The 26,773-nt window shown below is 45.3% G+C and overlaps 1 protein-coding gene across 5 annotated transcripts in view; it reads right to left on the minus strand.

The window, feature by feature from the left end:
- htt (huntingtin) overlaps positions 1-26,773 on the minus strand; it is a 214,299-nt gene that overhangs the window by 149,675 nt on the left and 37,851 nt on the right. For 2 of the 5 annotated variants that reach the window (XM_033018342.1, XM_033018341.1), the window contains exons 7-12: positions 24,407-24,548; positions 16,421-16,599; positions 15,480-15,684; positions 9,706-9,744; positions 4,235-4,315; positions 1,173-1,546 (exon numbers count right to left, since the gene is read on the minus strand). In XM_033018342.1, the coding sequence (XP_032874233.1) occupies positions 1,173-1,546; positions 4,235-4,315; positions 9,706-9,744; positions 15,480-15,684; positions 16,421-16,599; positions 24,407-24,548 (1,020 nt within the window). Of the gene's footprint in view, positions 1-1,052; positions 1,547-4,234; positions 4,316-9,705; positions 9,745-15,479; positions 15,685-16,420; positions 16,600-24,406; positions 24,549-26,773 lie in introns of all 5 variants that reach the window. The other 3 variants (XM_033018344.1, XM_033018343.1, XM_033018340.1) reach the window with 2 other exon arrangements.

The following is a 26,773-nucleotide window of genomic DNA, read 5'->3' on the forward strand; positions in this document are numbered from 1 at the left end:
GCATAGGCTGAAGGGAAGCAAGAAACTTGGGCATCCTTAGAGGGCTCGTGGGTAAAATGCAATGGCAGAAGGCAGCTTATATAATCAGAATAAGCATCACACCACGAGGCGTGATCAAGGATTCACCATAGAGTCGGCAGTTCCTTCTTTACATGGACGCAAAGTGCTGGAGTAATTCAGCGGGTCAGGCAGCATCTCTGGAGAAAAAGGAGCGGTGGCGTTTTGGGTCAGGATCCTTCTTCAGACACTGAAGAAGGGTTTCGGCCCGAAACGTTGCCTATTTCCTTCGCTCCATAGGTGCTGCTGCACCCGCTGAGTTTCTCCAGCATTTTTGTGTACCTTCCTTCTTCAGACACTTGAGTTTGAAGAATAGTCCAAACCTGAAACGCCACTTATCCATTTTCTCCAGGGATGCTGCCTGACTCGATGACTTACTCCAGCTATTTGTGTCCTTCTTTGGTATAAACCAGCCACTGCAGTTCTTTGTTTCTACATTCCTTCTTTACAGAATTACTTTCTTCTTTACAGATTTACTTTAAACAATGCACATCCTGTGGGCATGACTGTGAGATGAACTTTTCCCCCCCAAAAATAGCTAAACTAATTGATAAGGGCCCTCAAACATAGAACAAGGACACTTTGTGGAATGCCGAAGAATACTTATTTGAACTTCTCAAAGGTTTCAGACCATGCAAACGGGAGAAGCGATGTGGACTTGCAACAGCAAAGCACACGTGGGGCATTTCTGAACTCAGTCAGGGTCTGGTGGGAGAAGAATCGCAAGGTAAGCCAGGCATCTCTTCACAGGCAGAAAGAGTGACAGCACGAAGGAGAGCACGGGGCAGCAAAGACGGAGCAACAGAGGGCAACATGCCGAGTCAGAGAGCCGGACAGAGCTGGGATGAGCAGCCAGGGGAGAAAAATTCAAAGGAACAATCGTCTTTGATCGTGACCAGCAGAAGCTTAAATGCCCTCCAGCCACAAGCAGCAGCAAAGGGGATTGCGGAAAGGGAAATTTATTGATGCTGTTTCAATGGGATAAAGCTGCTAACCTTTTCACTCCTACTAGCTGAAGAGAAAGTGGTGACGTCCGAGTCTACTTGGGAGCTGAGAGAGATGTCGGGACCCTCAGTGGAGGACCGGGATACCCCCTCAGAATGCTGCACACTTACAAGTTCTGAGCTGTCTGACGGGGTCACGGCCGAATCCGGGCCCTCGGTGGTCTGCGAGCTCTCACTGAGCGGAGACGTCGCCTGGTTGGTCCTGTCGTTCGGATCCGCGTTGGTGTCTGACTGGATGGTGCTGATCTGGCTGGAGCTGCGGCTCAGGGCTTCGTCAGCCGCTCCCTCCACCGTCAGGCCAGTCAGGTCCGATGTTGCCGAGCTGTTGAGGTCAGCAGACTCTGCGGACTGCAGCGTGTGCTGGGATCGTGGCTGCTCGGTGATGATATCATTCCCTGCAGAATCAGCCACTGGGCTTGTGGACCCCAAGGTAGAGGTACCAGAAGATGATGGCACTTCACCGGTTCCCTCACTGTTCATTGAACCTAACATTAAACAACAAAACCGATTAGCAATCCATAGAACATAGAACAATAATAATTGGGTTAATATGTAATGAGCATTTGACGGCACTGGCCTGTACGCGCTGGATTTTAGAAGGATGAGGGGACACCTCTTTGAAACTTATCTTATAGTGAAAGGCCTAGATAGAGTGGATGTGGTGAGGATGTTTCCACTAGTGGGAGAGCTCGGACCAAAGGCTATAGCCTCAGAATTAAAGGACACTAGACCAAGTGCAGACCCGTTGTTTCTGTTCCACCAACGTGCGGTTGCGGGGGGCTGGGCGGCATGTGGCGTCACACACACCAACTACCACCCCGCACACACACCAACTACCACCCTTGATATTATATTAATATTTTTAATTTGCTCCTTTTACCCCATAACCGCCCTATCCACTGACGCATAGCCCCCAACTCGCAGGTGCGTCTAGGAAGTGGGGGGGGGGGGGGGGGGGGGGGTACAGAGTGAGGGCAAAATGAGAATGGGGAGAGACAGAGAGAGAGGGGCAGAGACAGAAGGGCAAGAGACAGAGGGAGAGGGGGGTGGAGTGGAGGAGGAGAGGGTGGGTGGGTGAGGGGGAGAGGGTGGGGGAGAAGGGGAGAGGGAGATGGGGAGAGAGTGTGGAGGGTGAAGGGGGAGAGAGTGGGGAGGGGGAGAGAGTGGGGAGGGGGAGGAGAGGGGGGAAGGAAGAGAGAGGGGGATGAGGATGGGGAGGGGAGGAGAGCGGGGAGGGTGAAGGGGGAGACAGGGGTAGGGGGAAGGGTGGGTGAGGTAGAGAGGGGTGGGGGAAGGGGAGGGGAGGGGGAGGTGAGAGGAGAGGGGTGTGGGAGACAATGGGGAGGAGGGGGAGGGGAGAGGAGAGGGGGAGGGGAGAGGTGGAGAGATAGTGGAGGGGGAGAGAGACGAGAGGGAGAGAGAGGAGGGGAGAGTGAGAGGAGGGGAGAGAGAGAGAGGAGGGGAGGGACGAGGAGGAGGGGGAGGGAGAGAGGAGGGGAGGGGGGGAGAGAGAGAGGGAGGAGGAGAGATAGAAGGGGAGAGAGAGGGGGGAGAGAAGGGGAGAGATAGAGAGAAGGAGAGATAGAGGGGAGAGAGAGAAGGGGAGAGATATAGAGGGGGAGAGAGAGAGGGAGGAGGGGGAGAGAGAAAGGGGGAGAGAGAGAGAAGGGGGGAGAGAGGGAGAGAGGGGGGTGAGAGGGGAGAGAGAGAGAGGGGGAGAGAGAGCGGGGGGGGAGAGAGAGAGGGGGGGGAGAGTGAGAGGAGGGGGAGAGAGAGAGGAGGGGGAGAGAGAGAGGAAGGGGAGAGAGAGATGGAAGGGGAGAAAGAGAGAGAAGCGGAGAGGGAGAAGGGGGGAGAGAGAGAGAGAAGGGGAGAGAGAGAGAGAGGAGGGGGAGAGAGAGAGAGGACGGGGAAGAGAGGGGGGAGAGAGAGGGGAAAGGGGGAGAGAGAGAGAGAGAGAGAGAGAGAGAGAGAGGGAGAGAGAGAGAGAGAGATAGAGAGGGAGAGAGAGAGAAGGGGGGGGGGGGAAAGGCACGGGGGTGGAAGGGAGGGAGGGAGGGGGAGAGATCACCCACCCCTGTCCCATTGTGATATCATATGTAAATGAGATCCATTGTGATTGGACATCTGTGGGATGGCACTGTGACTCATGTAGCAGTTTAATTTTAGTGGGACCACGTGAAGGTTCCAATCTCCCACACCTGTCCCATTGTGATGTCATATATGTAAATTAGATCCATTGTGATTGGACATCTGTGAGGTGGCACTGTGACTCATGCAGCAGTTTGATTTTAAATTTTTTTGATGTTTAGTGAACAATTTTATTAAAAATCTGGGGAAATAATTGACCAAATCTAGAGAGGAGTGCATTTATGAAATCGTAAGTTAAATCCCTACCGAAATTGTAAACATCTGTTTTTGCGTCTGGTTTTCGAGAAAAGACGTTTGAAAGGCAAAATAACACACACACAGTTTTAATAGAGACTAGACGAAGTGCAGAGCCGTTGGGTGTGCTCCCCCAAAGTGTGATTGCGGGGGACGGGCGGCATGACACACACTCATTATGCCGCCCGTCCCCCGCAACGACACTTTGGGAGAACAGACCCAACGGGTCTGCACTTGGTCTAGTATCTATTAAAAGTGTGTGTGTGTGTGTGTGTGTGTGTGTGTGTGTGTGTGTGTGTGTGTGTGTGTTATTTTGCCTTTGAAACGTATTTTCTCAAAGACCACACGCTAAAACCCAGATTTTTACAATTTCCGTAGGTATGTGACGCATAGCCCCCAACTCGCAGGCGCGTCTAGAGGGGGGGGGGGTAGAGAGTGAGGGCAGAGAGAGAATGGGGAGAGACAGAGAGAAAGGGGCAGAGACAGAAGGGCAACAGACAGAGGGAGAGGGGGGTGGAGGTATCACACCAATTACTTGGCAGGCTTTGTTCCAGCCCAACCTCCCTTTTAGCTTTCTTTCCCGCTACAATCAGTGTGAAGGGAGCCAACCAGAAACTTCACCTGTGTGTTCTAACCTGTGTTTGTTTAGAAACACACTGCCGATGCGTCTTTGGTCCTCAGAGATGAACGGTTAAACACTTGATAAAAAATTGACAATACTTTGTGGTGAAAGCAGTGACGCTCAGCAAGTGGAACCTTTCTTCAAATAATTATTCTACAATTCTTACCTGGAAAAGTGGTCGCGCTGACCTCTGACCTGGTCTCCGCATCATCTTCAAGTCCATCTTCTTCTCCAGAAACCATTTTGCCTTTATGTTTTAATGACCACACATTAAGTTAAAATGAAGTTACCAAATGTAAATATTTTAAAAACTATTCATATTATCTTACAAACTGAATCAAGAATAGAAATTCAAACTGATTTCATAATAACCCACCAGATGTGGGGTCAAAAACCCCACATTTGTACAACTTGGGAATCCACTGTTTCAGACATTCAGCCTATACAAAATGCAAGGAAATGCCCAGCATCTTTATGCAGTGTTCTTCCTCTGCAGAAAAAGTTCATTTTATTTCCAAACCTTTCCCCCCCCCCCCCCCCCCAACAAGGTCACACCTTTCTTTCTCCTCCTACCCCATTGCGTAACATTAACTCTATGATGCAGGCATTGCTAACATTTATTATCAGTCGCCAAACACCTGATTGGCACCGTCCTGTAGGGGGTATGGCTGCCTAGCCTGCAGCTGTCTGTTTTCATCTCTTTTTCTTATTTTTAGTTAGTTTAATGTTTTGTTTTGAGGAGTTCTAGCTTTTTTATGTGTGGGGGAGGGGGGGGGGGGGGGGGGAGGGGGAAACTAATTTTCAGGGTCCCTACCTGGTCGGAGATGCAGCTTTTCTCCGGGCTGCAGCTTCGACCCGTCCCCGCGGCCTACCAGGGGCCTGGAGCGGAGTCTCGTGAGGGGACGAATGGAGCTTCGGAGAGGATGACGGACGGAGCGGCGCAGGGAGCGAGAAGCGGACTGGAACGATCAGTGAGCGACAGGGGTGAAGGCTCAGCAGCGGCGGTGGCACAGGCTCAGCGGGGAAGGAAAAGGAAAGGCAGAAGGGAAAGGCGCGGGGAAGGAAAGAGGGTGGCGGCACCGGCTTAGCAGCGGCGGCAGCACCGGCGGCAGCGGTACGGCTCGGCATCGGCGGCGGTGAGCTTGCGGTGTCGGAGGACGCGGTTTGCAGCGATGGAGCGCCATTGCGGGCTGGCGGTGACTTCGCTGAAACTCCGGTAACTGGAGCTGGGTCCGTTGCGGAGCTGCGGGTCTGTGGAGCGGCTGCGGGCGGCGGCGCTGAACTTTCCATCGGGAGCCTGGGATCTCCTGATGAGATCGCCAGTTGAGCTCCATTCGGCGCGGCCCTGTCGGCTCCGGAAGCCACGGTCTCGAGTAAGGAGGCCCAACTATGGGTGCACATGGGGATGGGACTGGACCTTGTGCCTTTCCCCACAATGGGAACCATTGTGGGGGGATGTTTTGATGTTGAAACTATCTATTACTGTCATGTTGTATTCTTTTTTTTATGTGCTGCATGGCAAAAAGAATTTCACTACACCTTGTATGTGACCAAATAAAATTTGAACTTTGATGGGCCTGTCCCACTTAGGCGATTTTTTTAGGCAACTACAGGCGACTAGTTTATCGCCACATGCTCACCGGTGGTCGCTGGGAGTAGTCTTCTCAGTTGCGCAAAAAGTCGTAGCGTCTATCTGGTCGCCACTAAATTTTCAACCTGTTGAAACATTTTCGGCAATAGTGGATTTGACGCCAATGAGCGTAGCTTGACGTCTCCTGACGTAGGTGATGTCATAGGCTGTCGCCAGGATGACGTAGGTTGTCGCTGGTTTTTGGCAGTCGCCTAAAAAGATCGCCAAGTGGGACAGGCTCATGACCTGGCTCCCTACTTGAATAGCCACAGTTTGGCATTCCAGGGTTTTGATTCAGTAGTAACGTATTTAACGCAATATATTTCCTGGTCAATGTGATTAATAACTTAGAGGGGACTCCACAGGACATGGCATTACAACTTCTTTCGAGGAGATAGGTGCATGGGTTTGGAAGAGGTGTTGAAGAAGATGACACCTTTGCTCATTGTTTTAGGATACATCAAATAAAATTGCTCTGTAAAAGTTCAATTGCACTATTATAACGTAGACTCAAGACCCTCTTAACAAATTAATTTTGACGTGCTCAAGTCAAAAATTACTTTGAAATACAGTATATGAATCTAAAATGACGGAAATTATGAGAGTTTAACATTTAATTTCCTTGAATCTTTAAATAATTCAGAAGAGTGAAATTAATAAGTCACTATGCCACAAATGAATCAACATCAGCTTTGTGGGTACAGCTGGGTGTAACAACTTTCTCAGCAGGCGGTCGCCTCATGACAACTCTAAGTGTTGTTCAGTTGTCCTCATCACACTGCTACTTAATACATTTTAACGCTAAATGTTACTGTTTGTACAGCATTTCCACAATTATGAAGATATTACCTGGGTTTGTTATTAAGAGGCTAGGTCCTTTTTTCGTAGATGAGATGGAGGGGAGGTGGGGAGGTCTTACAGAGTTTTATAAAATCATGAAAGCCATAGATAAGTTCTAAGTGGATAATACCCACAGTCTTTTTCCCACAATAGAGGAATCTATAACAATAGAGGGCATAGGTTTAAGGTGAGAAGGGAAAGATTTAATGATAACATGTTAGGGTAACTTCTTCGCACGGAGGGCAGTGTGTATCTGGAACAAGCTGTCAGATCAAGTGATAGAGGCGGGTACAAGTGTGACATTTAAAAGACATGTGGACAGTTGCATAGATAGGAAGGGTTTGGAACGGTATGGGTCAAGTGCAGGCGTGGGACTAGCTTGTTTACGCAACTTGATAAGCATGGAAGAGTTGGACCAAGTATCTATTTCTGTGCTGCATAGGTCTATGACACTAAGCTTATAATTTCATTATCTCTATCAGGTCACTCCTCAGCCTACTTTGCTACAAGGAAAACAAACCTAACCTATCCAATCACTTCCCATAACGAAAATCCTCCAATTCAAGCAACATCTTGGTGAATCTCCTCTGCACTCTTCATTCTTCTTGTGGTGTGGTGGCCAGAACTACACATGATACGTCAATTACGATGTGACCAGCATTTTGCGTCCGACTTTTTATATTCTAAGCACCGACATCTGAGAGCAACATTGTCTTACATCACACAGTTGCTGATACATAATTGGTTGCTGCAAACTTCCACTTGGTAATGTGGTAAAAGAAAATTTAAGGAGCTGGGAGTTAGTTGGTGAGTGAGACAGACAAATCACCGGCGACGGAAAAACGAGAAGGAGAATGGGACCGATAGTGTTGTTCTCTTGGGAGCTGGTGTGTGCCTGAACTAAAAAGGATAAAATTTTATTTATATTTGGTCACAGCATCTGGAGAATCACATTGACTGTTCTCCAGAAACTTGTCCTGAAAAGACAGTAGAGAATGTAATTAAAGTTGTAGCTACTAATGGATTTGACTTAATTCAAAATAATAACTACACATGGACGCCCAATGCATAAATAGGCTGCAACGATTAATACTTTTGTCATAGGATCAAATATTTAAATACGGATACCAGGCTTACACATACAACAAACTGCTTTCCCATATCTGTGGAAGGGTGTACTGGCTCTGGAGAGGGTCCAGAGGAGCTTTACAAGAATGATTCCAGGAATGTATGGGTTAGCATATGATGAACGCTTGTCAGCACTGGGCCTCTACTCGCTGGAGTTTAGAAGGTTGAGGGGGGACCTCATTGAAACTTACAGAATAATGAAAGGATGTGGAAAGGATGTTTCCACTGGCGGGAGAGTCTAGTACCAGAGGTCATAGCCCCAAAATTAAAGGGCACTCTTTTAGAAAGGAGGCGAGGAGGAACTTCTTTAGTCAGAGGGTAGTGGAACTCATTGTCACAGAGGACTGTGGAGGCCAAATCAGTCGATATTTTTAAGGCAGTTATGGACAAATTCTTGATTAGAACAGGTGTCAAGGTCTATGGGGAAAAGGCAGTAAAATGGGATTAGGAGGCAGAGATCAGCCATAATTAAATGACGGAGTAGACTCGATGGGCCGAATGGCCTAATTCTACTCCTATAACTTGTGAACTTAAATAATATTATCACCAGGAAACTGGTATCAACACGCAGCAGGAAAACACAATGAAATTAAAGTAGTGGCTAAATGATAGTAGAGGCGATGTATGTATGATTTCTAAATTTAATGATTGAAAGATACAGCATGGAAACATCCATTGGTCGACTGAGTCCACGACGAGCATCGATCACGTGTTCACACTAAATCTATGTTATCCCACTTTTGCATCCACTCCCTGTACACTATGGTGTGGTAAAGGAGAGGTAAAGGAGTGTGCAGTCAAGCCTAATGGCACCGGCTCGACTGCAGTCAGTCTGTCTTTTTTAATTTATTTTTGTCCCATTAAATGTATGTTTTGATTCTAGTTTTTATTATTTTTTAGCTGTGTATATGTGGGGGGTGGGGGTGGGGGAAACCGTTTAATCTCTTCCCTGTACGGGGACCCGACTTTTACCTGTCGGGTCTCCGGTGTCGTTGGGCCTAACATCGTGGAGCCGGCGGCGGCCTCCAACCGGAACCAACCTGAGGGCTCCAGTCGCGGAGCCTGCGGACTTGCCATCGCGGAGCTGGCCGACTTTGGAACGGGGAGAGCTGTGGTGGCGCGCGGCTGCGACCCGACTTCTGAGCTTCGGAGGCTCTGGCCGCAGGCCCGGTGGACAGGAACATCGGGAGCTCGCAGGTCCCTGGTGCGAGACCGCTTTTCGGAGCTCCCGCAACGGCAACTTCTCCCGCCGGAATCGCAGGGTTTAAATGACTCGGAGCGGGGCCTAACATCACCCGGCGCGGCTTAAACGGCCGCGGGACTTACCATCACCCGCCGGGGGCTTTAACATCGTGAGCCCCAGTCGCCTCGACGCTGCAGTTGCACTGCTGGACCGCGGGAGAAGAACAAAGGGAAGAGATAAGACTTTTGCCTTCCATCACAGTGAGGAGGTGTTGGAGATTCACTGTGATGGATGTTTGTGTAAATTGTGTTAAGTGTGTGTCTTGGGTTTTTTTGTAATGTCAAGACTGTAGGAATGAAATTTCGTTCAAACCTTGTCTGTTTGAATGACAATAAAAGGCATTCTATTCTATACTATTCGATGGGGCAATTTAGAGGCCAATTAACCCACAAATCAGTACATCTTTGGGATGTGGAAACCAAAATAACCGAAGAAAACCCACTCAATCATAGGTAGATCGTGCAAACTCCATGAAGAGAACACCTGAAGTCAGGAGGGAGCCTGGGTCTCTGGCACTGCAAGGCAGCGACTCTACCTGCTGCGCCAGTGCTTCAAATTGGTCCCAAAATGAGTTTCAGCTGCAAATGGTATCAGACACAAACCCAGTCTGACGAAAGAACGGAATCGGTCATTGTAATTCTGGAAATTCGTATATAAAAGTATGAAAATGTAACCTAATTCTGCAGAATTTTCACTGAAATCAAAGAGCACAAAACGCATAGGTAGGATGGCCAAGCAGCAAGGAAAAACAATTATGCAATTGGCAGAGCAGTTAACACATTTTCTAGATAGTCACCTTTCTGCTTCCTGAGGATAGCAGGACTGCAAGCCCCTCCTGAAGCATGCAATAGAAGAAAGAGAGACAAGAAAAAGTGGCACACAGATAATCTTTAACTATACAATTAATTAGTTTAGTTTATTATTATTGTCACATGTACCAAGGTATAGATAAAAGCTGTAGTGTGTTAGTGCTATCCAGTCAGTGAAAAGACTATACACGATTACTATCAAGCCGACAGCCGGTAAAGGAAGTAACGGTTAGTGCAAGATAAAATCCAGTAAAGTCAGATTTAAAATAGTTTGAAGGGCTCTAATGAGGTATGGTAATCCATACAAGAAATATTTCAGCAAGCAAAGAGGTGCTTCTTTATAAGTTGTTCACAATGACAAACTGCTAACACAATTCTGATTTACAATTTGGAAACAGCACAATTTCAGAATTTGCAACTTCCCCACAATTTTCAGCCGTTAAGACTGCTCACAACCAAGAGAAGCCGTCAGTCAGAGGAACAACACGAACATTTCCACATTCAGTGATTTCAACAACGAAAGTGAAAGCCTGGGAGATGGTGAAGCCATGAGCAATGACTAATCAATTGCTTGTAAACACTTCAGGAATAACAAATGAAGAACCAACAAACTGAACATAAGCAGTTGTTGCACAAGTGACAATCCATCATGGTGGATGACACGGGGGACCCGGCGGGAGACTGCAGAGAATTAAAGGGGGACGCGACGGAGGGCAGTGTGAAAGAAAGGGTGACCCAGTGGAAGACTGCCGAGAATGACGGGGGAACCGGCAGAGAGCTGCTGAGAACGAAGGAGGGACCCTGCAGGGGGGGCGCTGAGATCGAACACGGCTCGGCGGGGGGGGGGGGGACCTGCTGGCATGTGTCGCGGCAGGCCTGGTTCGTCACAGGGAGCAAAGATAAGTTTGAACGATGAACTTCATGTAACATTGTCGGCGCCAGAAGTGTAGCGATTCGTGTTCTGCCCAGGTGAGGTCTGCTATTTGATTTTACCAGGTTGAAAGCAAACCAGACCAAGCACAAGAAGAAGGGTGAATGGGTTGGGAACTGGGAAACATTTTTTTGAGCACATTTTTGAGTTTATTGATGAAAGATAGCACCACCAGCCAGAAATGAATTGAAATAGTACAGGATGATGATCATAAAAGGCATGGATGATGGTTTAAGCAGAAGAGCCAAGTTTAAAATCACAATCCACATTAATTTAAGAAGAAGAATGTAGTATCCAGGCACTTTGAACTGGGTCTACAGGCTCCAAGAGGTGCTGGGTCTTACAGGCTCTAGCACTCAATAATACTTTTATATTAGCATATGTCAGTGGTATTGGATTAGGCACCATATTGATTTTCATATATTTCTCCATCTTCATCATCAAGTCCTATAAAATTTGAGAGTCTGCTTCAAATTCATAGAGATGGAAGTAAAGGCCTCGTAAATCCAAATGCTCTCTTTTCCAGTAACAAATTACTTACAGCGAGAATGGTTTTAATCTCACACATTGCGAGGAAAAAATTCCGATCTTTATCATATACAACAAATTGGAAGTCCTGCCAAGAATTAAGAACATTTACTTCACTGCAAGCTCCGAAGCAAGCAATGAAAAGGACAAGCAGTTTCATCACACCTTCAATTGCCTAATTTCCAGCTGGTCACTCCAGCTGTTTTCATAGCATGACTCACACTCAAGGGCCCTCATCAGCTGAGGGCAGGGGCTCAGAATGGGTCTGTTAAACTGCTGCTAGTAAGAATTTCATAGTTCGGTTGTCAGTCGGTGAGCAACTCCTCCAGATCAATACCTCACCTTCAAAGAGAGCGTTAATGCCACTAGTCTAGCAACATGAATTTCTGAAGAGCATAAGATAATACAAGGGGAACATTTACAGAAAGAATTTCTCCTTTAAATTCTCATGGAGAATTTACAGAAAACTCAAGGAGAAAATTGCCTGAGAAATTAGAAAAAGCAGATTCAATGTCAGCTTTTAAAAGTGAGTTTATAAATACTTGGAGGGGGATTAAAACGTCAGTCTACATATAAAGAGCAGGAAAGTAGAACGGTGTACAGTGCCCATCATAATGTTTGGGACAAAGACCCATCATTTATTTATTTGCCTCTGTACTCCACAATTTGACATTTGTAATAGAAAAAAATCACATGTGGTTAAATTGAACATTGTCAGATTTTAATAACGGCCATTTTTATACATTTTGGTTTTGCCATGTAGAAATTACAGCTGTGTCTATTCATAGTCCCCCCATTTCGGGGCACCATAATGTTTGGGACACATGGCTTCACAGGCGTTTGTAATTGCTCAGATGTGTTTAATTGCCTCCTTAATGCAGGTGTAAGAGAGCTCTCAGCACCTAGTCTTTCCTCCAGTCCTTCCATCACATTTGGAAAGTTTTATTGCTGTTTATCAACATGAGGACCAAAGTTGTGCCAATGAAAGTCAAATAAGCCATTATGAGGCTGAGAAACAAGACAAACATTTTAGAGACATCAGCCAAACATTAGGCTTACCAAAATCAACTGTTTGGAACATCATTCAGAAGAAAGAGAGTACTGGTGAGCTTACTAATCGCAAAGGGACTGGCAGGCCAAGGAAGCTGATGACAGAAGAATCTATATTACTAAAAGTCTGATCTTGACCACTTCCTGCTGTTCTATATATTGATTTGAGAAAAAACGCTGCCACTTACGGCTGTGATTTTTGGCCATCTTACTCAGAGTCCCCCTCCGCTGCACAGGACAAGAGGATTTTTCCCCATCGATGAAAAATAAGATTTATTATTGTTTAAAAAATGTTGAGATTCTCTCTCCTGAAGGACATGCCCCTTCCGGAGGGACTATAAAACCCGGAAGTGTTGAGTGCCTCAGTCTCTGCAAGATGGGGGAGCGAGAGGATCACGTATCTCAGTCTGAGCTGTGAATAACACTGAACACCTGTCTACTAAACAGTGAGTGGTTTTACTGACCTGTTAGTGCCCTTAATGTGGTTTGAAAATATAGTTTGGAAATGCTAAAGCTGTGTTGTCTTTGGTTTGGAAATGCTAAAGCTGTGTTTCCTTTGGTTTGAAATGCTAAAGCTGCGTTGCCTTTGGTTTGGAAATGCTAAAGCTGTGTTGGTTTTGGTTTGGAAGTGCTAAAGCTGTGTTGCCTTTGGTTTGGAAATGCTAAAGCTGTGTTGCCTTTAGTTTGGAAATGCTAAACCTATGTTGCCTTTGGTTTGGAAATGCTAAAGCTGTGTATGCCTTTGGTTTGGAAATGCTAAAGTTGCCTTGCCTTCTATATAATTAAAAATCTAATCTTGACCACTTCCTGTTTGCGCTTTATATTGATTTTAGAAAAAACGCTACCACGTACGGCTGTGATTTTTGCCCGTCTGACTCAGAGTCCCCATTCGCTCATCAGGTGCCGAGGATTTTTCCCATCGATGAAAAACAAAAGAGTTATTAGTGTTTAAAAAATGTTGAGATTTGCTCTCCTGTCAATCACGCCATGAAGGCCACGCCCCTTCTGATGGGAGGGGGGGAGGGACTATAAAACCCAGAAGTTTGGGCGTTGCTCAGTCTTTGCAAGATGGAGGAGGGAGAGGTCACGACTCGCTGTCTTTAGTGGCCTTGCATCCTGCTTGAAATGGTACGAAACTGCACTTGAATTTGGTGGCCTTGCACCCTGCTTGAAATGGTAAGAAACTGCACTCGAATTTGGTGGACTTGCACCATGCTTGAAATGGAATTCCCTTCAGCCCACAACACCCGTACTAGTTGGTGGAGAGGTGGAATAGAAAATCAGAGGCTACACTGCAAGATGCAAACCACTGGTTAGCTACAAAAATAGAATGGCCAGGTTACAGTTTGCCAAGAAGTACTTAAAGAACAACCACAGTTCTGGAAAAAGGTCTTGTGGACAGATGAGACGAAGATTAACATATCAGAGTGATGCCAAGCAAAGTATGGTGGAGAGAAGGAACTGCACATGATCCAACGCATACCACCTCATCTGTGAAACATGGTGGTGGGGGTGTTATGGCCTGGGCTTGTATGGCTGCTGAAGGTACTGGCTCACTTATCTTCATTGGTGATACAACTGCTGATGGTAGTAGCATAATGAATTCTGAAGTGTATAGAAACATCCTATCTGCTCAAGTTCAAACAAATGCCTCAAAACTCGTTGGCCGGCGGTTCATTTTACAGCAAGACAATGATCCCAAACATACTGCTAAAGCAACAAAGGAGTTTATCAAAGCTAAAAAATGGTCAATTCTTGAGTGGCCAAGTCAATCGCCCAATCTGAACCCAATTGAGCATGCCTTTTATTTGCTGAAGAGAAAACTGAAGGCGACTTGCTCCCAAAACAAGCTAAAGTTGGCTGCAATACAGGCCTGGCAGAGCATCACCAGAGAAGACACCCAGCAACTGGTGATGTCCATGAATCGCAGACTTCAAGCAGTTATTGCATGCAAAGGATGTGCAACAAAATACTAAACATGACTAATTTCATTAATATGAAATTGCTGTGCCCCAAACATTATGGTGTCCTGAAATGGGGGGACTATGTATAAACACTGCTGTAAATTCTACATGGTGAAACTAAAATGTATAAAAATGGCCTTTATTAAAATCTGACAAAGTGCACTTTAACCACATGTGTTTTTTTCTATTACAAATCTCAAATTGTGGAGTACAGAGGCAAATAAATAAAATATGGTTATTTGTCCGAAACATTATGGAGGGCACTGTAGTTCTTTCATAATTTGAATGCCCCCCTTCTTGCTTGATGTTTAGGCTGGATCACCTTGTATCTTTCACTGTACTACACACACTATGAAATATTTCTGAATGCTTATTGTACAGAAAGACAAAAACAAGATATGACAAAATCCCACCTTTCAGATAAGACAACAAATCAACACATCCCATCAGCTACCTCAGGTGGATGTAAATGAAAACACGGTAACAGGAAAGACACTACTTCTGGTGAGGTTTGCTGATCACAAATTGGCTGCTGTTCCGATATTACAGAAATGACTGCTTCATTAACGTAAAGCACCTTTACATGCCAAGCAAGCCGTAGAAGACACATTAGGTGTAATTTTACAGTTAAATTATGCTACGGGATATTTGACACCCATCCCCAAACCAGTACAAGTTTCATATAAATAATGAAAATCTCAATGCCATACTCATTTAGTTAGTAGCATCTCTGGAGAAAAAGGATGGGTGACATTTCGGGTCGGGACCCTTTTTCAGACTGAAAGCAGAGGGGAGGGTTCTGGAGATAGGTAAAGGCCAGAAGAAATGATCTGGCCGTTTTCTACCTCCAGTTCCCTTCCCTCTACTTTCAGTCTGAAGAAGGGTCCCAAACCAAAACGTCATCCAACTTTTAATCCAGAGCTGCTGCCTGATCAGCTGAATTACTCCAGCATTTTATGTCTATCTTCGGTATAAACCAGCATCTGTAGTTCCATTCTACACATTCCTTTAGTGAGTATTAGACTGGTTGGCACCCGACCATATGCGAGAGATGATGGTGCTTCTTTGACGTTGTCCTGCTTGGATAGGTGAAAATTTCATCCGTGGTCACATTGTCCTTTTAGGAATAAGATTGTGGTGGATTTGTATATCTTAACTAAATCTGCCCACTCTGATATTTACCACTGTGAATAGAACGAGTTAAAAAAGACAGCAGTTTAATGAATCTCACCATAAAAATCAAAACACGGACATGAAGATAAGAAGGAGCCCTACTTGGGCAACTTGCCTATGAGCTCCACTATACTGCTGCTGCGAAGGCGATTGGAGGTATCGTCTCGCGCGATGCTAACTCTGGCAATGCTGCCGGCGGTGGTCAGGGTGCGGAGCAGCTCAGGAGGGGGGGTGCGGAACAGCTGCTGCAGCACTTCCAAGGCTGCCGTCACCACATTGTGGTCCCTGTGTTGGGTGTAGTGCAGCGTCAATTCATACGCCTGGTCAAAAGGAAACAAGAGTCTCACTGTTTAAAAAATAGACACAAAGTGGTGGGTAAACTCAGTGGGTCAGGCAGCATCTCTAGAGAACATTGATAGGTGACATGTGTAGGAAGGAACAGCATTTTGTGTCTATCCACGGATAGGTGATATTTCGGGTCAGGACCCTTCTTTAGGCCGATTGTGTAGAGGATGGGGAAGAAAGCTAAAAGATATGAGAAGCAGGACAAAGTGTGGCAGGTAATAGGTGGACACATGTAAGGGGGAGGGGGGGGGGGTTGAAATACAGATGGTTAGAACAAAGGCCAGAGATGAAAATACAAAAGGTGTGAGGTAAAGGTGGAAGGGATGCAAATTTTGAAGCTAGAGTAGGAAATCTTGGTGGAAGAGGAGGGGAGGGGAGGGGTGGGTGTGAGTCCAGATGGGGCACAAGGAAGAAACAAAAAAAGGGGTTACTTGTGGGTTAGTTGCCAAAGATTGGAGAATTCACATGTGTATACCGTTGGGTTGCAAGCTACCTAAGTGGAATGCAAGGTGCTGTTCATCTGGTTAAAATGGTTAGCTAGCAGGAGATCAAGCTGTGTTCGACAAAACAGTTACCAAAAGATCCACTTGATTCAGATGGAATCGATCTTTGTCTTACCATCAGTGGATGAATTCAGCACCACCTTTTAAATGAATAAATCAAGAATGCATCTACATCATAGCGCACTTTCATTCAAGCCGAAGACATTACCTGTACAAGCTGCTCCAAGGAAGGGGAGATCTCAGCCTCCTTCCGAGTCACACCAAAACTGCCCCGCAGGCTGGTGTCTTTCACTTGTTGGCGCAGTAAAGGTAACAGGTACCGCAGGGTGAGCATCACACCCAGAACAAGTGGAGTTGGTCGATCTTCTTCCACTGGGACCAAAAAACCTGCAGTTCAAAATAAGGACACATTATGTCGACTTAAGGCAACTTATATCATCTGGTTGTGGTTTATTGCTGTCATGTGCACAGAGGTACAGTGAAAAGCTTCGTTTTGAATGCTGCACCATACATAAATACAATAAGTCAAACTCGAGTACAATAGATAGAGCAGAGGGGAAGATGGAGAATGCAGAATATAGTTCTCAGCATTGTAGTGCATTAGTTCCAGGGACAAAACCCAATGTCTTCAATGGGGTAGAGGTGAATCAGACGATATCCTAGTTAATGCAAGGAGCATTCCGAAGCCTGGTAAAAGAAGGGAAGAAGCTGTTCCTGAATCTGCTGGTAGGTGCTTTCAAGCTAATGCACCTTAAAATACTATGGCTGAGCAAACATGAAGGTGGATGCACACTTTTCACTGTGGTGTGACAGTATTCTATGTGTTTAAGAAAGAACTGCAGATGCTGGAAAAAAAAATCGAAGGTAGACAAAAGTCCTGGAGAAACTCAGCGGGTGAGGCAGCATCTTCTATGTGTTAATCGCATCAACATTAATGAAATGGCATTGTCCAATTAATGTGTTCAAACTGCACCAGCCCTTTCATATTTGGATTTTATTTTGTTTTTTAAGAGACACAGCATAGAAACAGGCCTTCCGGCCCACTATGATCATGCCGACCATCGATCATCTGTTCACACTAGTTCTATGTTATCCCACCTTCTCATCAACTCCTCACACACTAAGGGCAAATTAGAGAGGCTAATTAACATATAAACCCACACGTCTTTGGAATGTGGGAGGAAACCCGTAGAAAACCCACTCGTTCACAGGGAGAACATGCACAACTAGGAAAGGGAAAACAGGCTAATTTAAAAATAAAGAGAAGATAGGGGGACGGTAGAGAATTTCTGTATTAGGACATTGTAAAGAGGAATCATAAACACACTGTGTCTTTACTACTATTTATTGATAATACACCAACGTTGCTGCCCTAGCTGTACGTGGTCTGTCACAGGAGCTAGAGAGATCAATGGGTGGGGAGGTTGCAATTATACTTCTGATATGGGGAGTGGTTAGTAGTGGTGAGGTCACTATATTAAAGGTACATGCACATGCCATCTACATCCTTCCCCTTGGAAACAAAAAGCAATACAGTAGTGACGGGGCGACCACGTCTCATACGCTACGAGCAGGTAAGCAAACAGTTAAACAAACAGTTGAGCAAGCAGCTAAGCAAATTCACCATAGCGGACAGGCGGCTTAACCAGCCGCCCGGACCGGGTACACAGCTCGCCATCTCCCCCCTCTCTGTTTGCTTGGGTTTGCTCTCTCCATTAGCACAGCATGTCGTATTAGGCATGTCCTACATTTTGCACCGCCTGCCACTGGCAATTTTATAACATAGAAAATAGGTGCAGGGGTAGGCCATTCAGGCCATTGAGCCAGCACCAATATTCAACATGATCATGGCTGATCATCTAAAATCAGTACCCCATTCCTGCTTTCTCTCTATATCATTTGATTCCGTTAGCCCTAAGAGCTGTATCTAACTCTCCTGAATACATCCAGTGAATTGGCCTCCACTGCCTTCTGTGGCAGAGAATTCCACAGATTCATAACTCTCTGGGTAAAAAGGTTTTTCTTCATCTCAGCAGTAAATGGCCTAACCTTTATTCTTAAACCGTGGCCGCTGGTTCTGGACTCCCCCCAACACCGGGAACATTTTTCCTGCATCTAGCCCGTCCAATCCCTTAAGAATTTTATATGTTTCAGTAAGATTCCCTCTCATCCTTCTCAATTCCAGTGAATAGAAGCCCAGTCGATCCATTCTTTCATCATATATCAGTCCCGCCATCCCGGAAATTAACCTGGTGAACCTACCTCAATTGCAAGAATATCCTTCCTCAAATTTGGAGACCAAAACTGCACACAATACTCCAGGTGCATCCTATATAACCGCAGTTGGACCTCCTTGCTCCTATACTCAAATCCTCTAGCTATGAAAACCAACATACCATTTGCTTTCTTCACTGCCTGCTGTACCTGCATGCTTACTATCATTGCTATGCTTGTATTTTCCTTTTTAAACTGATCTCACTATGTAGCATTTATTCCATCTCTCTATCCACGAGCCCCAATCATCCCATAAGTTGATCTCTGCAACATATCTCCACAGCAACCCTGGCCTCACCTTGGAAGAAATATTCCCTGCCTCCTATCCACCCTTCTCTGCAATTTAAATTTTTTCTCTCTCATAGTTTGACAAAAGATCTTCAATTTGAAATGTTCTCCTTCCATGGATCCAGAGTGTTATACAGTCAGAGTGATACAGCATGGAAACAGGTCCTTTGGCCGAACTTGCCCACACCAACCAACATGTCCCAGCTACACTAGTCTCACCTGCCCGCGTCTGGTCCATATCCCTCCAAACCTCTCCTATCCATGTATCTGTTCAACTGCTTCTTAAACGTTGGGCTTCTTAAACCTCCTCCGGCAGCTTGTTCCATACACCCACCATCCTGTGGGTGAAAAAGTTACCCCTCAGATTCCTATTAAATCTTTTCCCCTTCACCTTCAACCTATGTGTTAATCTTAATTTTGCTTTAATATCAGACTTCCAGCATCTGCAGTTTTTTTTATTAGCTTCGTGATCCATCTCTCTAGATGCACAAGTTGTTGACATCCTGTTCTAATGTCAGTAGGTTTCAACACACCCTCCCATTATCAACAGCTAAGGAGGGCGGGTGAAAGACAAAAGCAAACAAACACACAAACTGGTTCAGATGTACATATGGGGCAGCACAGTGGTGCAGCGGTAGAGTTGCTGCCTGATAGCATCAGAGACTCGGGTTCAATCCTGACTACAGGTGCTGTCTGTACACAGTTTGTATGTTCTTTTTGTGGATTTTGGACTTAAAGGTTTGTAGGTTAATTTGCTTCGTTAAAAATCGCAAATTGGCCCTAGTGTGTAGGATAGTGCTGGTGTACGAGGTGATCGCTAGTCGGCGCGGATTCAGTGGGCCAAAGGGCCTGTTTCCAAGCTGTAAATCTAAAGTCTAAGGCAAAGTCTACAAATTAAAAAATAAATTTAAACATAAATTGACAATATTCTGGGCCGAACTTGGCAATTGGGACTAGCGTAGCTGGGACATCTTGATTGGCATGGATGAGCTGGGCTGAAGGACCTGTTTCCATGTTGTGTGACCGCATGGCCCTAATATTTCTAACATGGAGGGAAAGCTCAGATTTTACTTCTATCCAGGCCAAGCAATGGTGTCCCTGGCTCAGTCTCTCCTGCCCAGTAAGTTACAACAAGCCATGATTTTATTGAAGGGTGGGGCATGTTCAGAGTACTCAACGGCTGCCACCTATTCACACAGTGCAAAGGTTGAATAAGTTCTCAGTAAGTGACATGGAGAACTTTACATTATGTACGTGCTTTCAAGATGATAAACTAACGCGCAAAGCATAAATTGGCACATTTAAAATATCAGATTTCTCTATCAAACTGATTTTTTTTTTTTGTCCATGTTTATAGAATTAAATTGAACTACACACTTTCAATTATTCAAAGACAGGGACGGCACGGAAGCGTAGCTGGTGGAGCTGTTGCTTCACAGCTGCGGAGACCAAGGTTCAAGTCTGATTTACGGGTTTCCTCCAGGTGCTCTGATTATTCCTAAATCCCCAAACTCTGCATGCTGTCAGGTTAACTGATCATTATAAACTGCCCCCAAAGCGTAGAGCAGCGGAGTTGGACAAAAATGCAGGAATAAAATTAGATTGTTGTAAATGCGTTCTCGTGGACTCTGTACACTGACGGTTCTGGTCCCGTGCTGAGTGACAAACATTTTATTAGCAGATTCTGCACAGGGTACACCGATATTTTGCAGGTTGCATGCAAACCCTGCAATCCAATGAATCAATCAAGTGCAGCCCCGTTCCATACTCTTGTGCAAATACACTCTTTATTCAGTTGAATGACAACATTCGAGGCATAATCTGACCAGGGCCCTCTCTGATTTCACGTTCAAAGCCTCTGGTGAAGACAGCCAACATATCAATTGTTTTCCTAATTACTTCTTATAATTCCCCACATCGACACCTTTCAATCTCTCACCAGTTAAAAAATATTTCATCTTTCTATTTTTCCTACTAAACTAATGACCTCATGTTTATTCATATAATATCCCTTCTGCCATATTCATATAATATCCCTTCTGCCATATCCATGTCTTAATCCTCTTAAACTCTCGACATCTTCCTTCTCACCAGCACAGCCAGTCAGCTTTACGTCAACATCAAACTTAATTCCCTCAGGACCCAGCACCGATCCTTGTGGAATTCCATTTGCTACAACATCACGCCCAGCATTATTCCAATTCCTTGCGTGCTCTATAACTTCATGCAATAACATGGCGTGGCAAACTAACACCGACTCTGCTAGTTACAACTACACAGTCGTTTTGCAGTTAAGCAAAAGTTATATTTCTAAGAAAACCCCGGTTATGGAACATCGTATTATAAAATACAATCGGGGAAATGGGAATTAGGGGCCAGAAAGTTTCAGACTCAAATTAAGTTATTTTTCACGCAGGATTTTCAAAAGTAAATGGTCTTTCTACTGGGCATAAATGTTTTTTGTTTAGGGAGGAACTGCAGATGCTGGTTTACACCATAGACACAAAATGCTGGAATAGCTCAGCGGGTTGGGCAGCATCTCTGGAGAGAAGGAATGGGCGACATTTCAGGAGCCTTCTTCAGATTGTATTTTGTTACTGCAAACTAAAACCACTAAAGCCTATGCTGAATCATACAGCATGGAAACAGCCCCTTCAACCTAACTAGTCCATGACAACCTAGATGTCCCTTCTAAGCCATTTGTCACGTTTGGCCCATGTCCCTCTAAACCTTTTCTTCTGATGAGCCTGCCGTAGTGGCTTTTAAATACTACTAGACTAAGTAGGACCCGTTGGGTCCCAGTCACATGGAAGGCCTGGTCCCCCACCGCAACCCATTCCCCAATGCAATATTCCGCCATTCACCTGTTCCCCCAACGCAACGACGGGAGCGTTCTGTTGCCAGGGGACGGGGATGGCTTCTGGCGGGGAGTGTCCTGCAGCCAGGCGATGGGGGTGGTTTCAAGCGGGGCCTGTCGGGGGCTGGTGGGTGAGGGGGTGCGGGGGAGGGGGTCTGTGCAGGGGTGGTGAAGGTGTGGGGGAGAGGGAGTGTGTGGGGAGGGGGGTTGTCGGGGTAAGGAAGGGGGGGTATGTGGGGGGGAGGGGTGTGGGTAGTATGAGGAGTGTGGGGGAGGGGGGTGTAGGGGATGGTGAGGGTGTAGGGGAGAGGGGTGTAGGGGAGGGGGGTTGTGGGGGAGGGGGGGGGTGTGGGCTCACCGGTTCCCGGCCCCACTCACCGGATCCAGGGCCCGGCTCCGGACTCACACAGCTGCTACCGTCCCCAGCGCCTGTCGCGCTCACAGCCCCTGCCCGCGAACACAGACCGCCCCCGCCCGCGAACACGGGCAGCCCCCGTCCGCGAACACAGCCAGCCCATGAACACAGCCAGCCCCCGCCCACAGAACACAGCCCACACTCCGCTGCTTCAGCTTTATTCTCGGTGCCTGAAGGGCGTCGCCATCCCGGCGAATAATAGACCAACAACTTTTGTAATATTTCACCGATCGGAACAAAACTTGGTGTGCTTGGAGCAGAGAACAACGGTGAGTAAGGTGGCGAAAAATCCTAGCGATATAGGGTACCGTTTTTGCGCAAATTAAAAAACAACGCAAACCGGAAGAGGACAAGATGGGAGTTTTAGTAATAGTGTAGATTATAGTACCTGCTCAACTACCTCCGCTGGCAGCTCATTCCATATTCCATGGTTTAATAGCACTTACTTGCCAAAGCAAGTGGTTTCATGTTAATTTCAACGACCACCCACTGAGTAAGTAACAGCTATGCTTCTGAGAGTCAATGGTGTCTGATTACAGTGGGGAGATTACGTGGAAGCAATTTTCTTTCCCTCAACTGTTTTTTTCCCCCAAGGCAGCTTTTTCCCCCTTGTCAATTTCCAATGTAAATTTTAAGTGGTTCTATTGAAACTACGTTGTTACCAATTGGCCCCACATAATACAAATAATATTCATTAATTTACCAATTACGTGATATTCAATCTGCATTGTGGAAATACACTTTACCTATACCTCATTGGAACAAGGCCACAAAAACTTGAATGACCACCCAACTATTATTATTTGAATTAAAATTCTAGTGTTCCCCACCTAACAATGAAATATTTCTCCATGTTATAATTGGCTATGAAGTGGTTTAGGATGCCGTGAATTAATGAAAGCTTCTATGGGATTCGTTATTCTTAGCTCTAACATGAGGAGCACACTGGCTCATGGTTCATTTTGTAGGCCCTTAAATGGGATTTCCTAAGTCCAAAGAACAAATTTTAAAAAACAAGGTGTGCATACAACAGATCATTTAAAAAAAAAGCTGCAACAGATCAAAATAAAACCCAGCCACATTAAATTGTTATGCAAAATGGCTGAAACAGCAATCAACTCTAGCAGGATGGTGATTCTCACATATGCACAGATGATGCAGTAGCCCCAGCAATTTCCTGAATAACTTAAATAAACATTTGAGCACACTCTCAACAAAACCTATCGCTGTCATCAAGGAGCACCTTCACACGGTTTAAAATAATCTCAAAGTCAAAGCAAAATCGCATGTCCCCAGTGATTTATCACATGCAATTTAATCAAGTGTTTCTTTGGCAGAACCCCTGACCCAGAAAAGCGTACACAAGTAACAAAATAGCACTCTCACGACCTACAGGACCAGCAACAGCAGGTTGCAAAGAAGCATTTCCAAAACATACATTGAGGCATTTCTTTCACGGCAGTTGGATCAAGATTCTGAAACTAACTACTTATCAACATCACTGCATCAATTTGAGAAGTCAGTTTGTCACCATCTGTTCATATGTGACTAAGGATAATTAAAAATGCTAGACCTGCCTGCAATACCACACCCCTGAAAGAAATACATAGAGCACATAAGATTATTTCGATAAGCCAATTTCCAATAATGCAAACTGCTGGAGGAACACAGCGGGTTGGGCAGCATCTATGAAAGGAAACGGACAGACAATGTTTCAGGTCGGGATCCTTCTTCAGTGTGACGAAGGGTCCCAACCAGCAATTAACCCTAGACTCGTTCTACGTTATCCCAATTTGACATCCAACACATTAGGGGTAATTTACAGAAGCCAATTAACCTACAAACTTGCATGTCTTTGGAATGGGGAAGGAAACCGAAGCACCCGGAGAAAATCCACGTGGTCACAAAGAAAATGTATAAACTTCATACAGACGACACCGTAGTGAGGATCAAACCCGGGTCTCTGGTGCCGAGAGGCAGCAACTCTACCGCTGCGCCACTGTAGTTTAAGATGAGAGGGGCGAGATTTAATAGGAACCTAAGAGGCATTATTTTCACTCATAAGGTGGTGGGTATATGGACCGAGCTGCCGAAGGAGGTAGTTAAGGCAGGTGCTGTGACAGCATTTAAAAGACGCTTGGACAGGAACATGGAGAGGAAAGGCTGAGTGGGAAATTGGCCAAATAGGACTCGCTTAGATGGGGCATCTTATTCGGTGCGGATGTGTTGAGCCGAAGACCATGCTTTTGTGCTGTATGACCGACTGTATTACTTCAGCAGTTTATTTTTCGCTCAAGCTTCCAACATCCGCAGTGTCCTCTGGCTCCACACTTGTAATAATTGAACCATAACAGTCTTACCCAAAATCACATTCAAAAGCCAGGTATAGAAGTACTGAGTTTTTCTCGAATGTTGACAGATGCCAACAGCGGAGCTGGCTGCAGTTCTACGCATGGTTGGAGAACTCGATTTTAGGTTCCCAATAAAGGTCTTCAACAAAATCTGAAATTTAAATATTAAATACAGGATAATTAAAAACTATTGTCCAGTTGAACAACAATGGAGAAATGCTGGTTAGGATGTATTTTCTTTGAAACACAGCAGAATACACAGGAGTCTCCCGCAACATATTTTTCAGCAATATAGCGGCATTGTTACGATTAACCATTGATTCTTACAACATCTGATATTGATTACATCTGAAGAACATTTGAAAAAGGTGTTTATCCTTCTGAGATTGCCAAAACATTGATAAACCAAAGACTAACTACCATTTCAATTGTTAATTAAGTGAGCACTTCATGGAAATGCAATCAAACAAAATTGAACTATACCATTAGTTCATAAGGACATCAGTCAAAGCAGCAGAAGTAGGCTGTTCGGTCCATTGTGTCTATTCCGCCATTCAATCATGGCTGATCTATCTTTTCCTCTCAACCCCATTCTCCCCAGAAGCACAGGAAATGGATGAGATGAGGTCAAGCACTTTGTTAATCATGGTGGGAGGGAAGCAATGGTTCAAGTCAAAGTTGTCACGCAATGTCAAGCAGGATCCAACTCCTCGGCCTTACACGGGAAGGGATAACATATACAGTGCAATCACATCCAATGGAGTGGGGAATAGCTGACCTTGGCAAAGCAAGTGCAAGTGCTCAAGGATTTTACCAACTCATAGTGTGGCTGTTTTTGGCAACAGCTGCAAAAAATAAACTGGAATTTCAGGAATATGACAGACTGAAGTTCAGATTAAGCGAAGCGATCCCAATCTAGTGACACCGATGATGCAGAACTCACACTGTATATTGATGTAGTTAGACATTAGGCTGGTCATCTTATTATTTACAAGATTGAAAGCACCATCACTAAAGCATTGATAAATTCAAATATAAACATGGATACTGTCCAAAAACGGTTTCCACATTAAAAGACACAAATTTGCAAGATCAAATTTAGATTAGCGATACAGCGCAGAAATAGGCCCTTCGGCTCATCAAGTCCGCGCCGACCAGCGATCCCTGTACACCAGCCCTATCCTACACATTAGGAATACATTTTTTTTTTACTGAAGTCAATTAACCTACAAACTTGTACATTTTTGGAGTGTGGAAGGAAACCAGAGCACCCAGAGGAAACACACGCAAGAACCTACAAACTCCTCACAGACAGCACCCTTAGTCAGGAATGAACACGGGTTTCTGGTGCTATAAGGTAGCAACTCTACTGCTAATCTACCGTACCGCCCCTAAAAACTCCTGTATCTCTAACTTGTATTCTCAGTAAAAGTGCCCAAAAATTGTAAATCATATGCTGTACATATCGTAATCATTGATTACATCTATCTGGAGTCTGAAAATGATGCCATTTTCAAGACATCTCTGAAAGCTGTGCTAATCTCAAGAATGAGGCCAGATCAGAAAAAAAATCATGACATCAGCCACCACATTTAGCTGATGATGCTCCATTGCATTCCCCAGACATCAGTGACAGCACATGAGCTGAGCTGGCATGTTTACAATCCAGATTTAACAAGAGCAGTCAGAAAGAGAGCTACTTCACACTGTTGGTACAAAGATCTAAACGAAGAACTGGGAGACTTATTATCACACCTATCTTTCAACAGCTAATGCAATTCTGAGAGCCGCTTAAGAGCCCAATGGTTAATAACGATTTCACTGAGACTCAATATAAATCTACTTTTGTTCCTCTAAATAAACAAAGTAATTCTCTTTGGACTTTAGAGATACAGCGTGGAAATAGGATCGTTCGCCAACCAAGTCTGCGCCAACTAGCGATCACCCTGTACACTAGCACTATGTTACACACTAGGAAACCGGAGCACCCGGAGAAAACCCCTGTGGTCACAGGAAGAACCTACAAACTTCATACAGACAGCACCCATAGCCAGGATCAAACCCAGGTCACAGGCGCTGTAATGCAACTCGACCGCTGCGCCACTGTCCCGCCACTTCTCAAAGTTCTTAAAATTAAGAGGGCATGGGACAGAAATCTGATTGCAGTTCAAAGTCCACCTTACATTGACTGGAATCCTGTCCCATTCCAAATCCAAAGATGCTCTCAGTGCTGGAGTAACTCAGTGGGTCATGCAGCATCCCTGGAGATCAAAAATGGTCAGACAGCATCTACGATCTCCAGGGATGTTGCATGACCCGCTGAGTCACTCCAGCATTTCGTGTCCATCTTTGGGTTTTAACCAGCATCTGCAGTTC

Source organism: Amblyraja radiata, chromosome 3 (genome assembly GCF_010909765.2).
Source record: "Amblyraja radiata isolate CabotCenter1 chromosome 3, sAmbRad1.1.pri, whole genome shotgun sequence".
Classification (NCBI taxonomy): Eukaryota; Metazoa; Chordata; class Chondrichthyes; order Rajiformes; family Rajidae; genus Amblyraja; species Amblyraja radiata.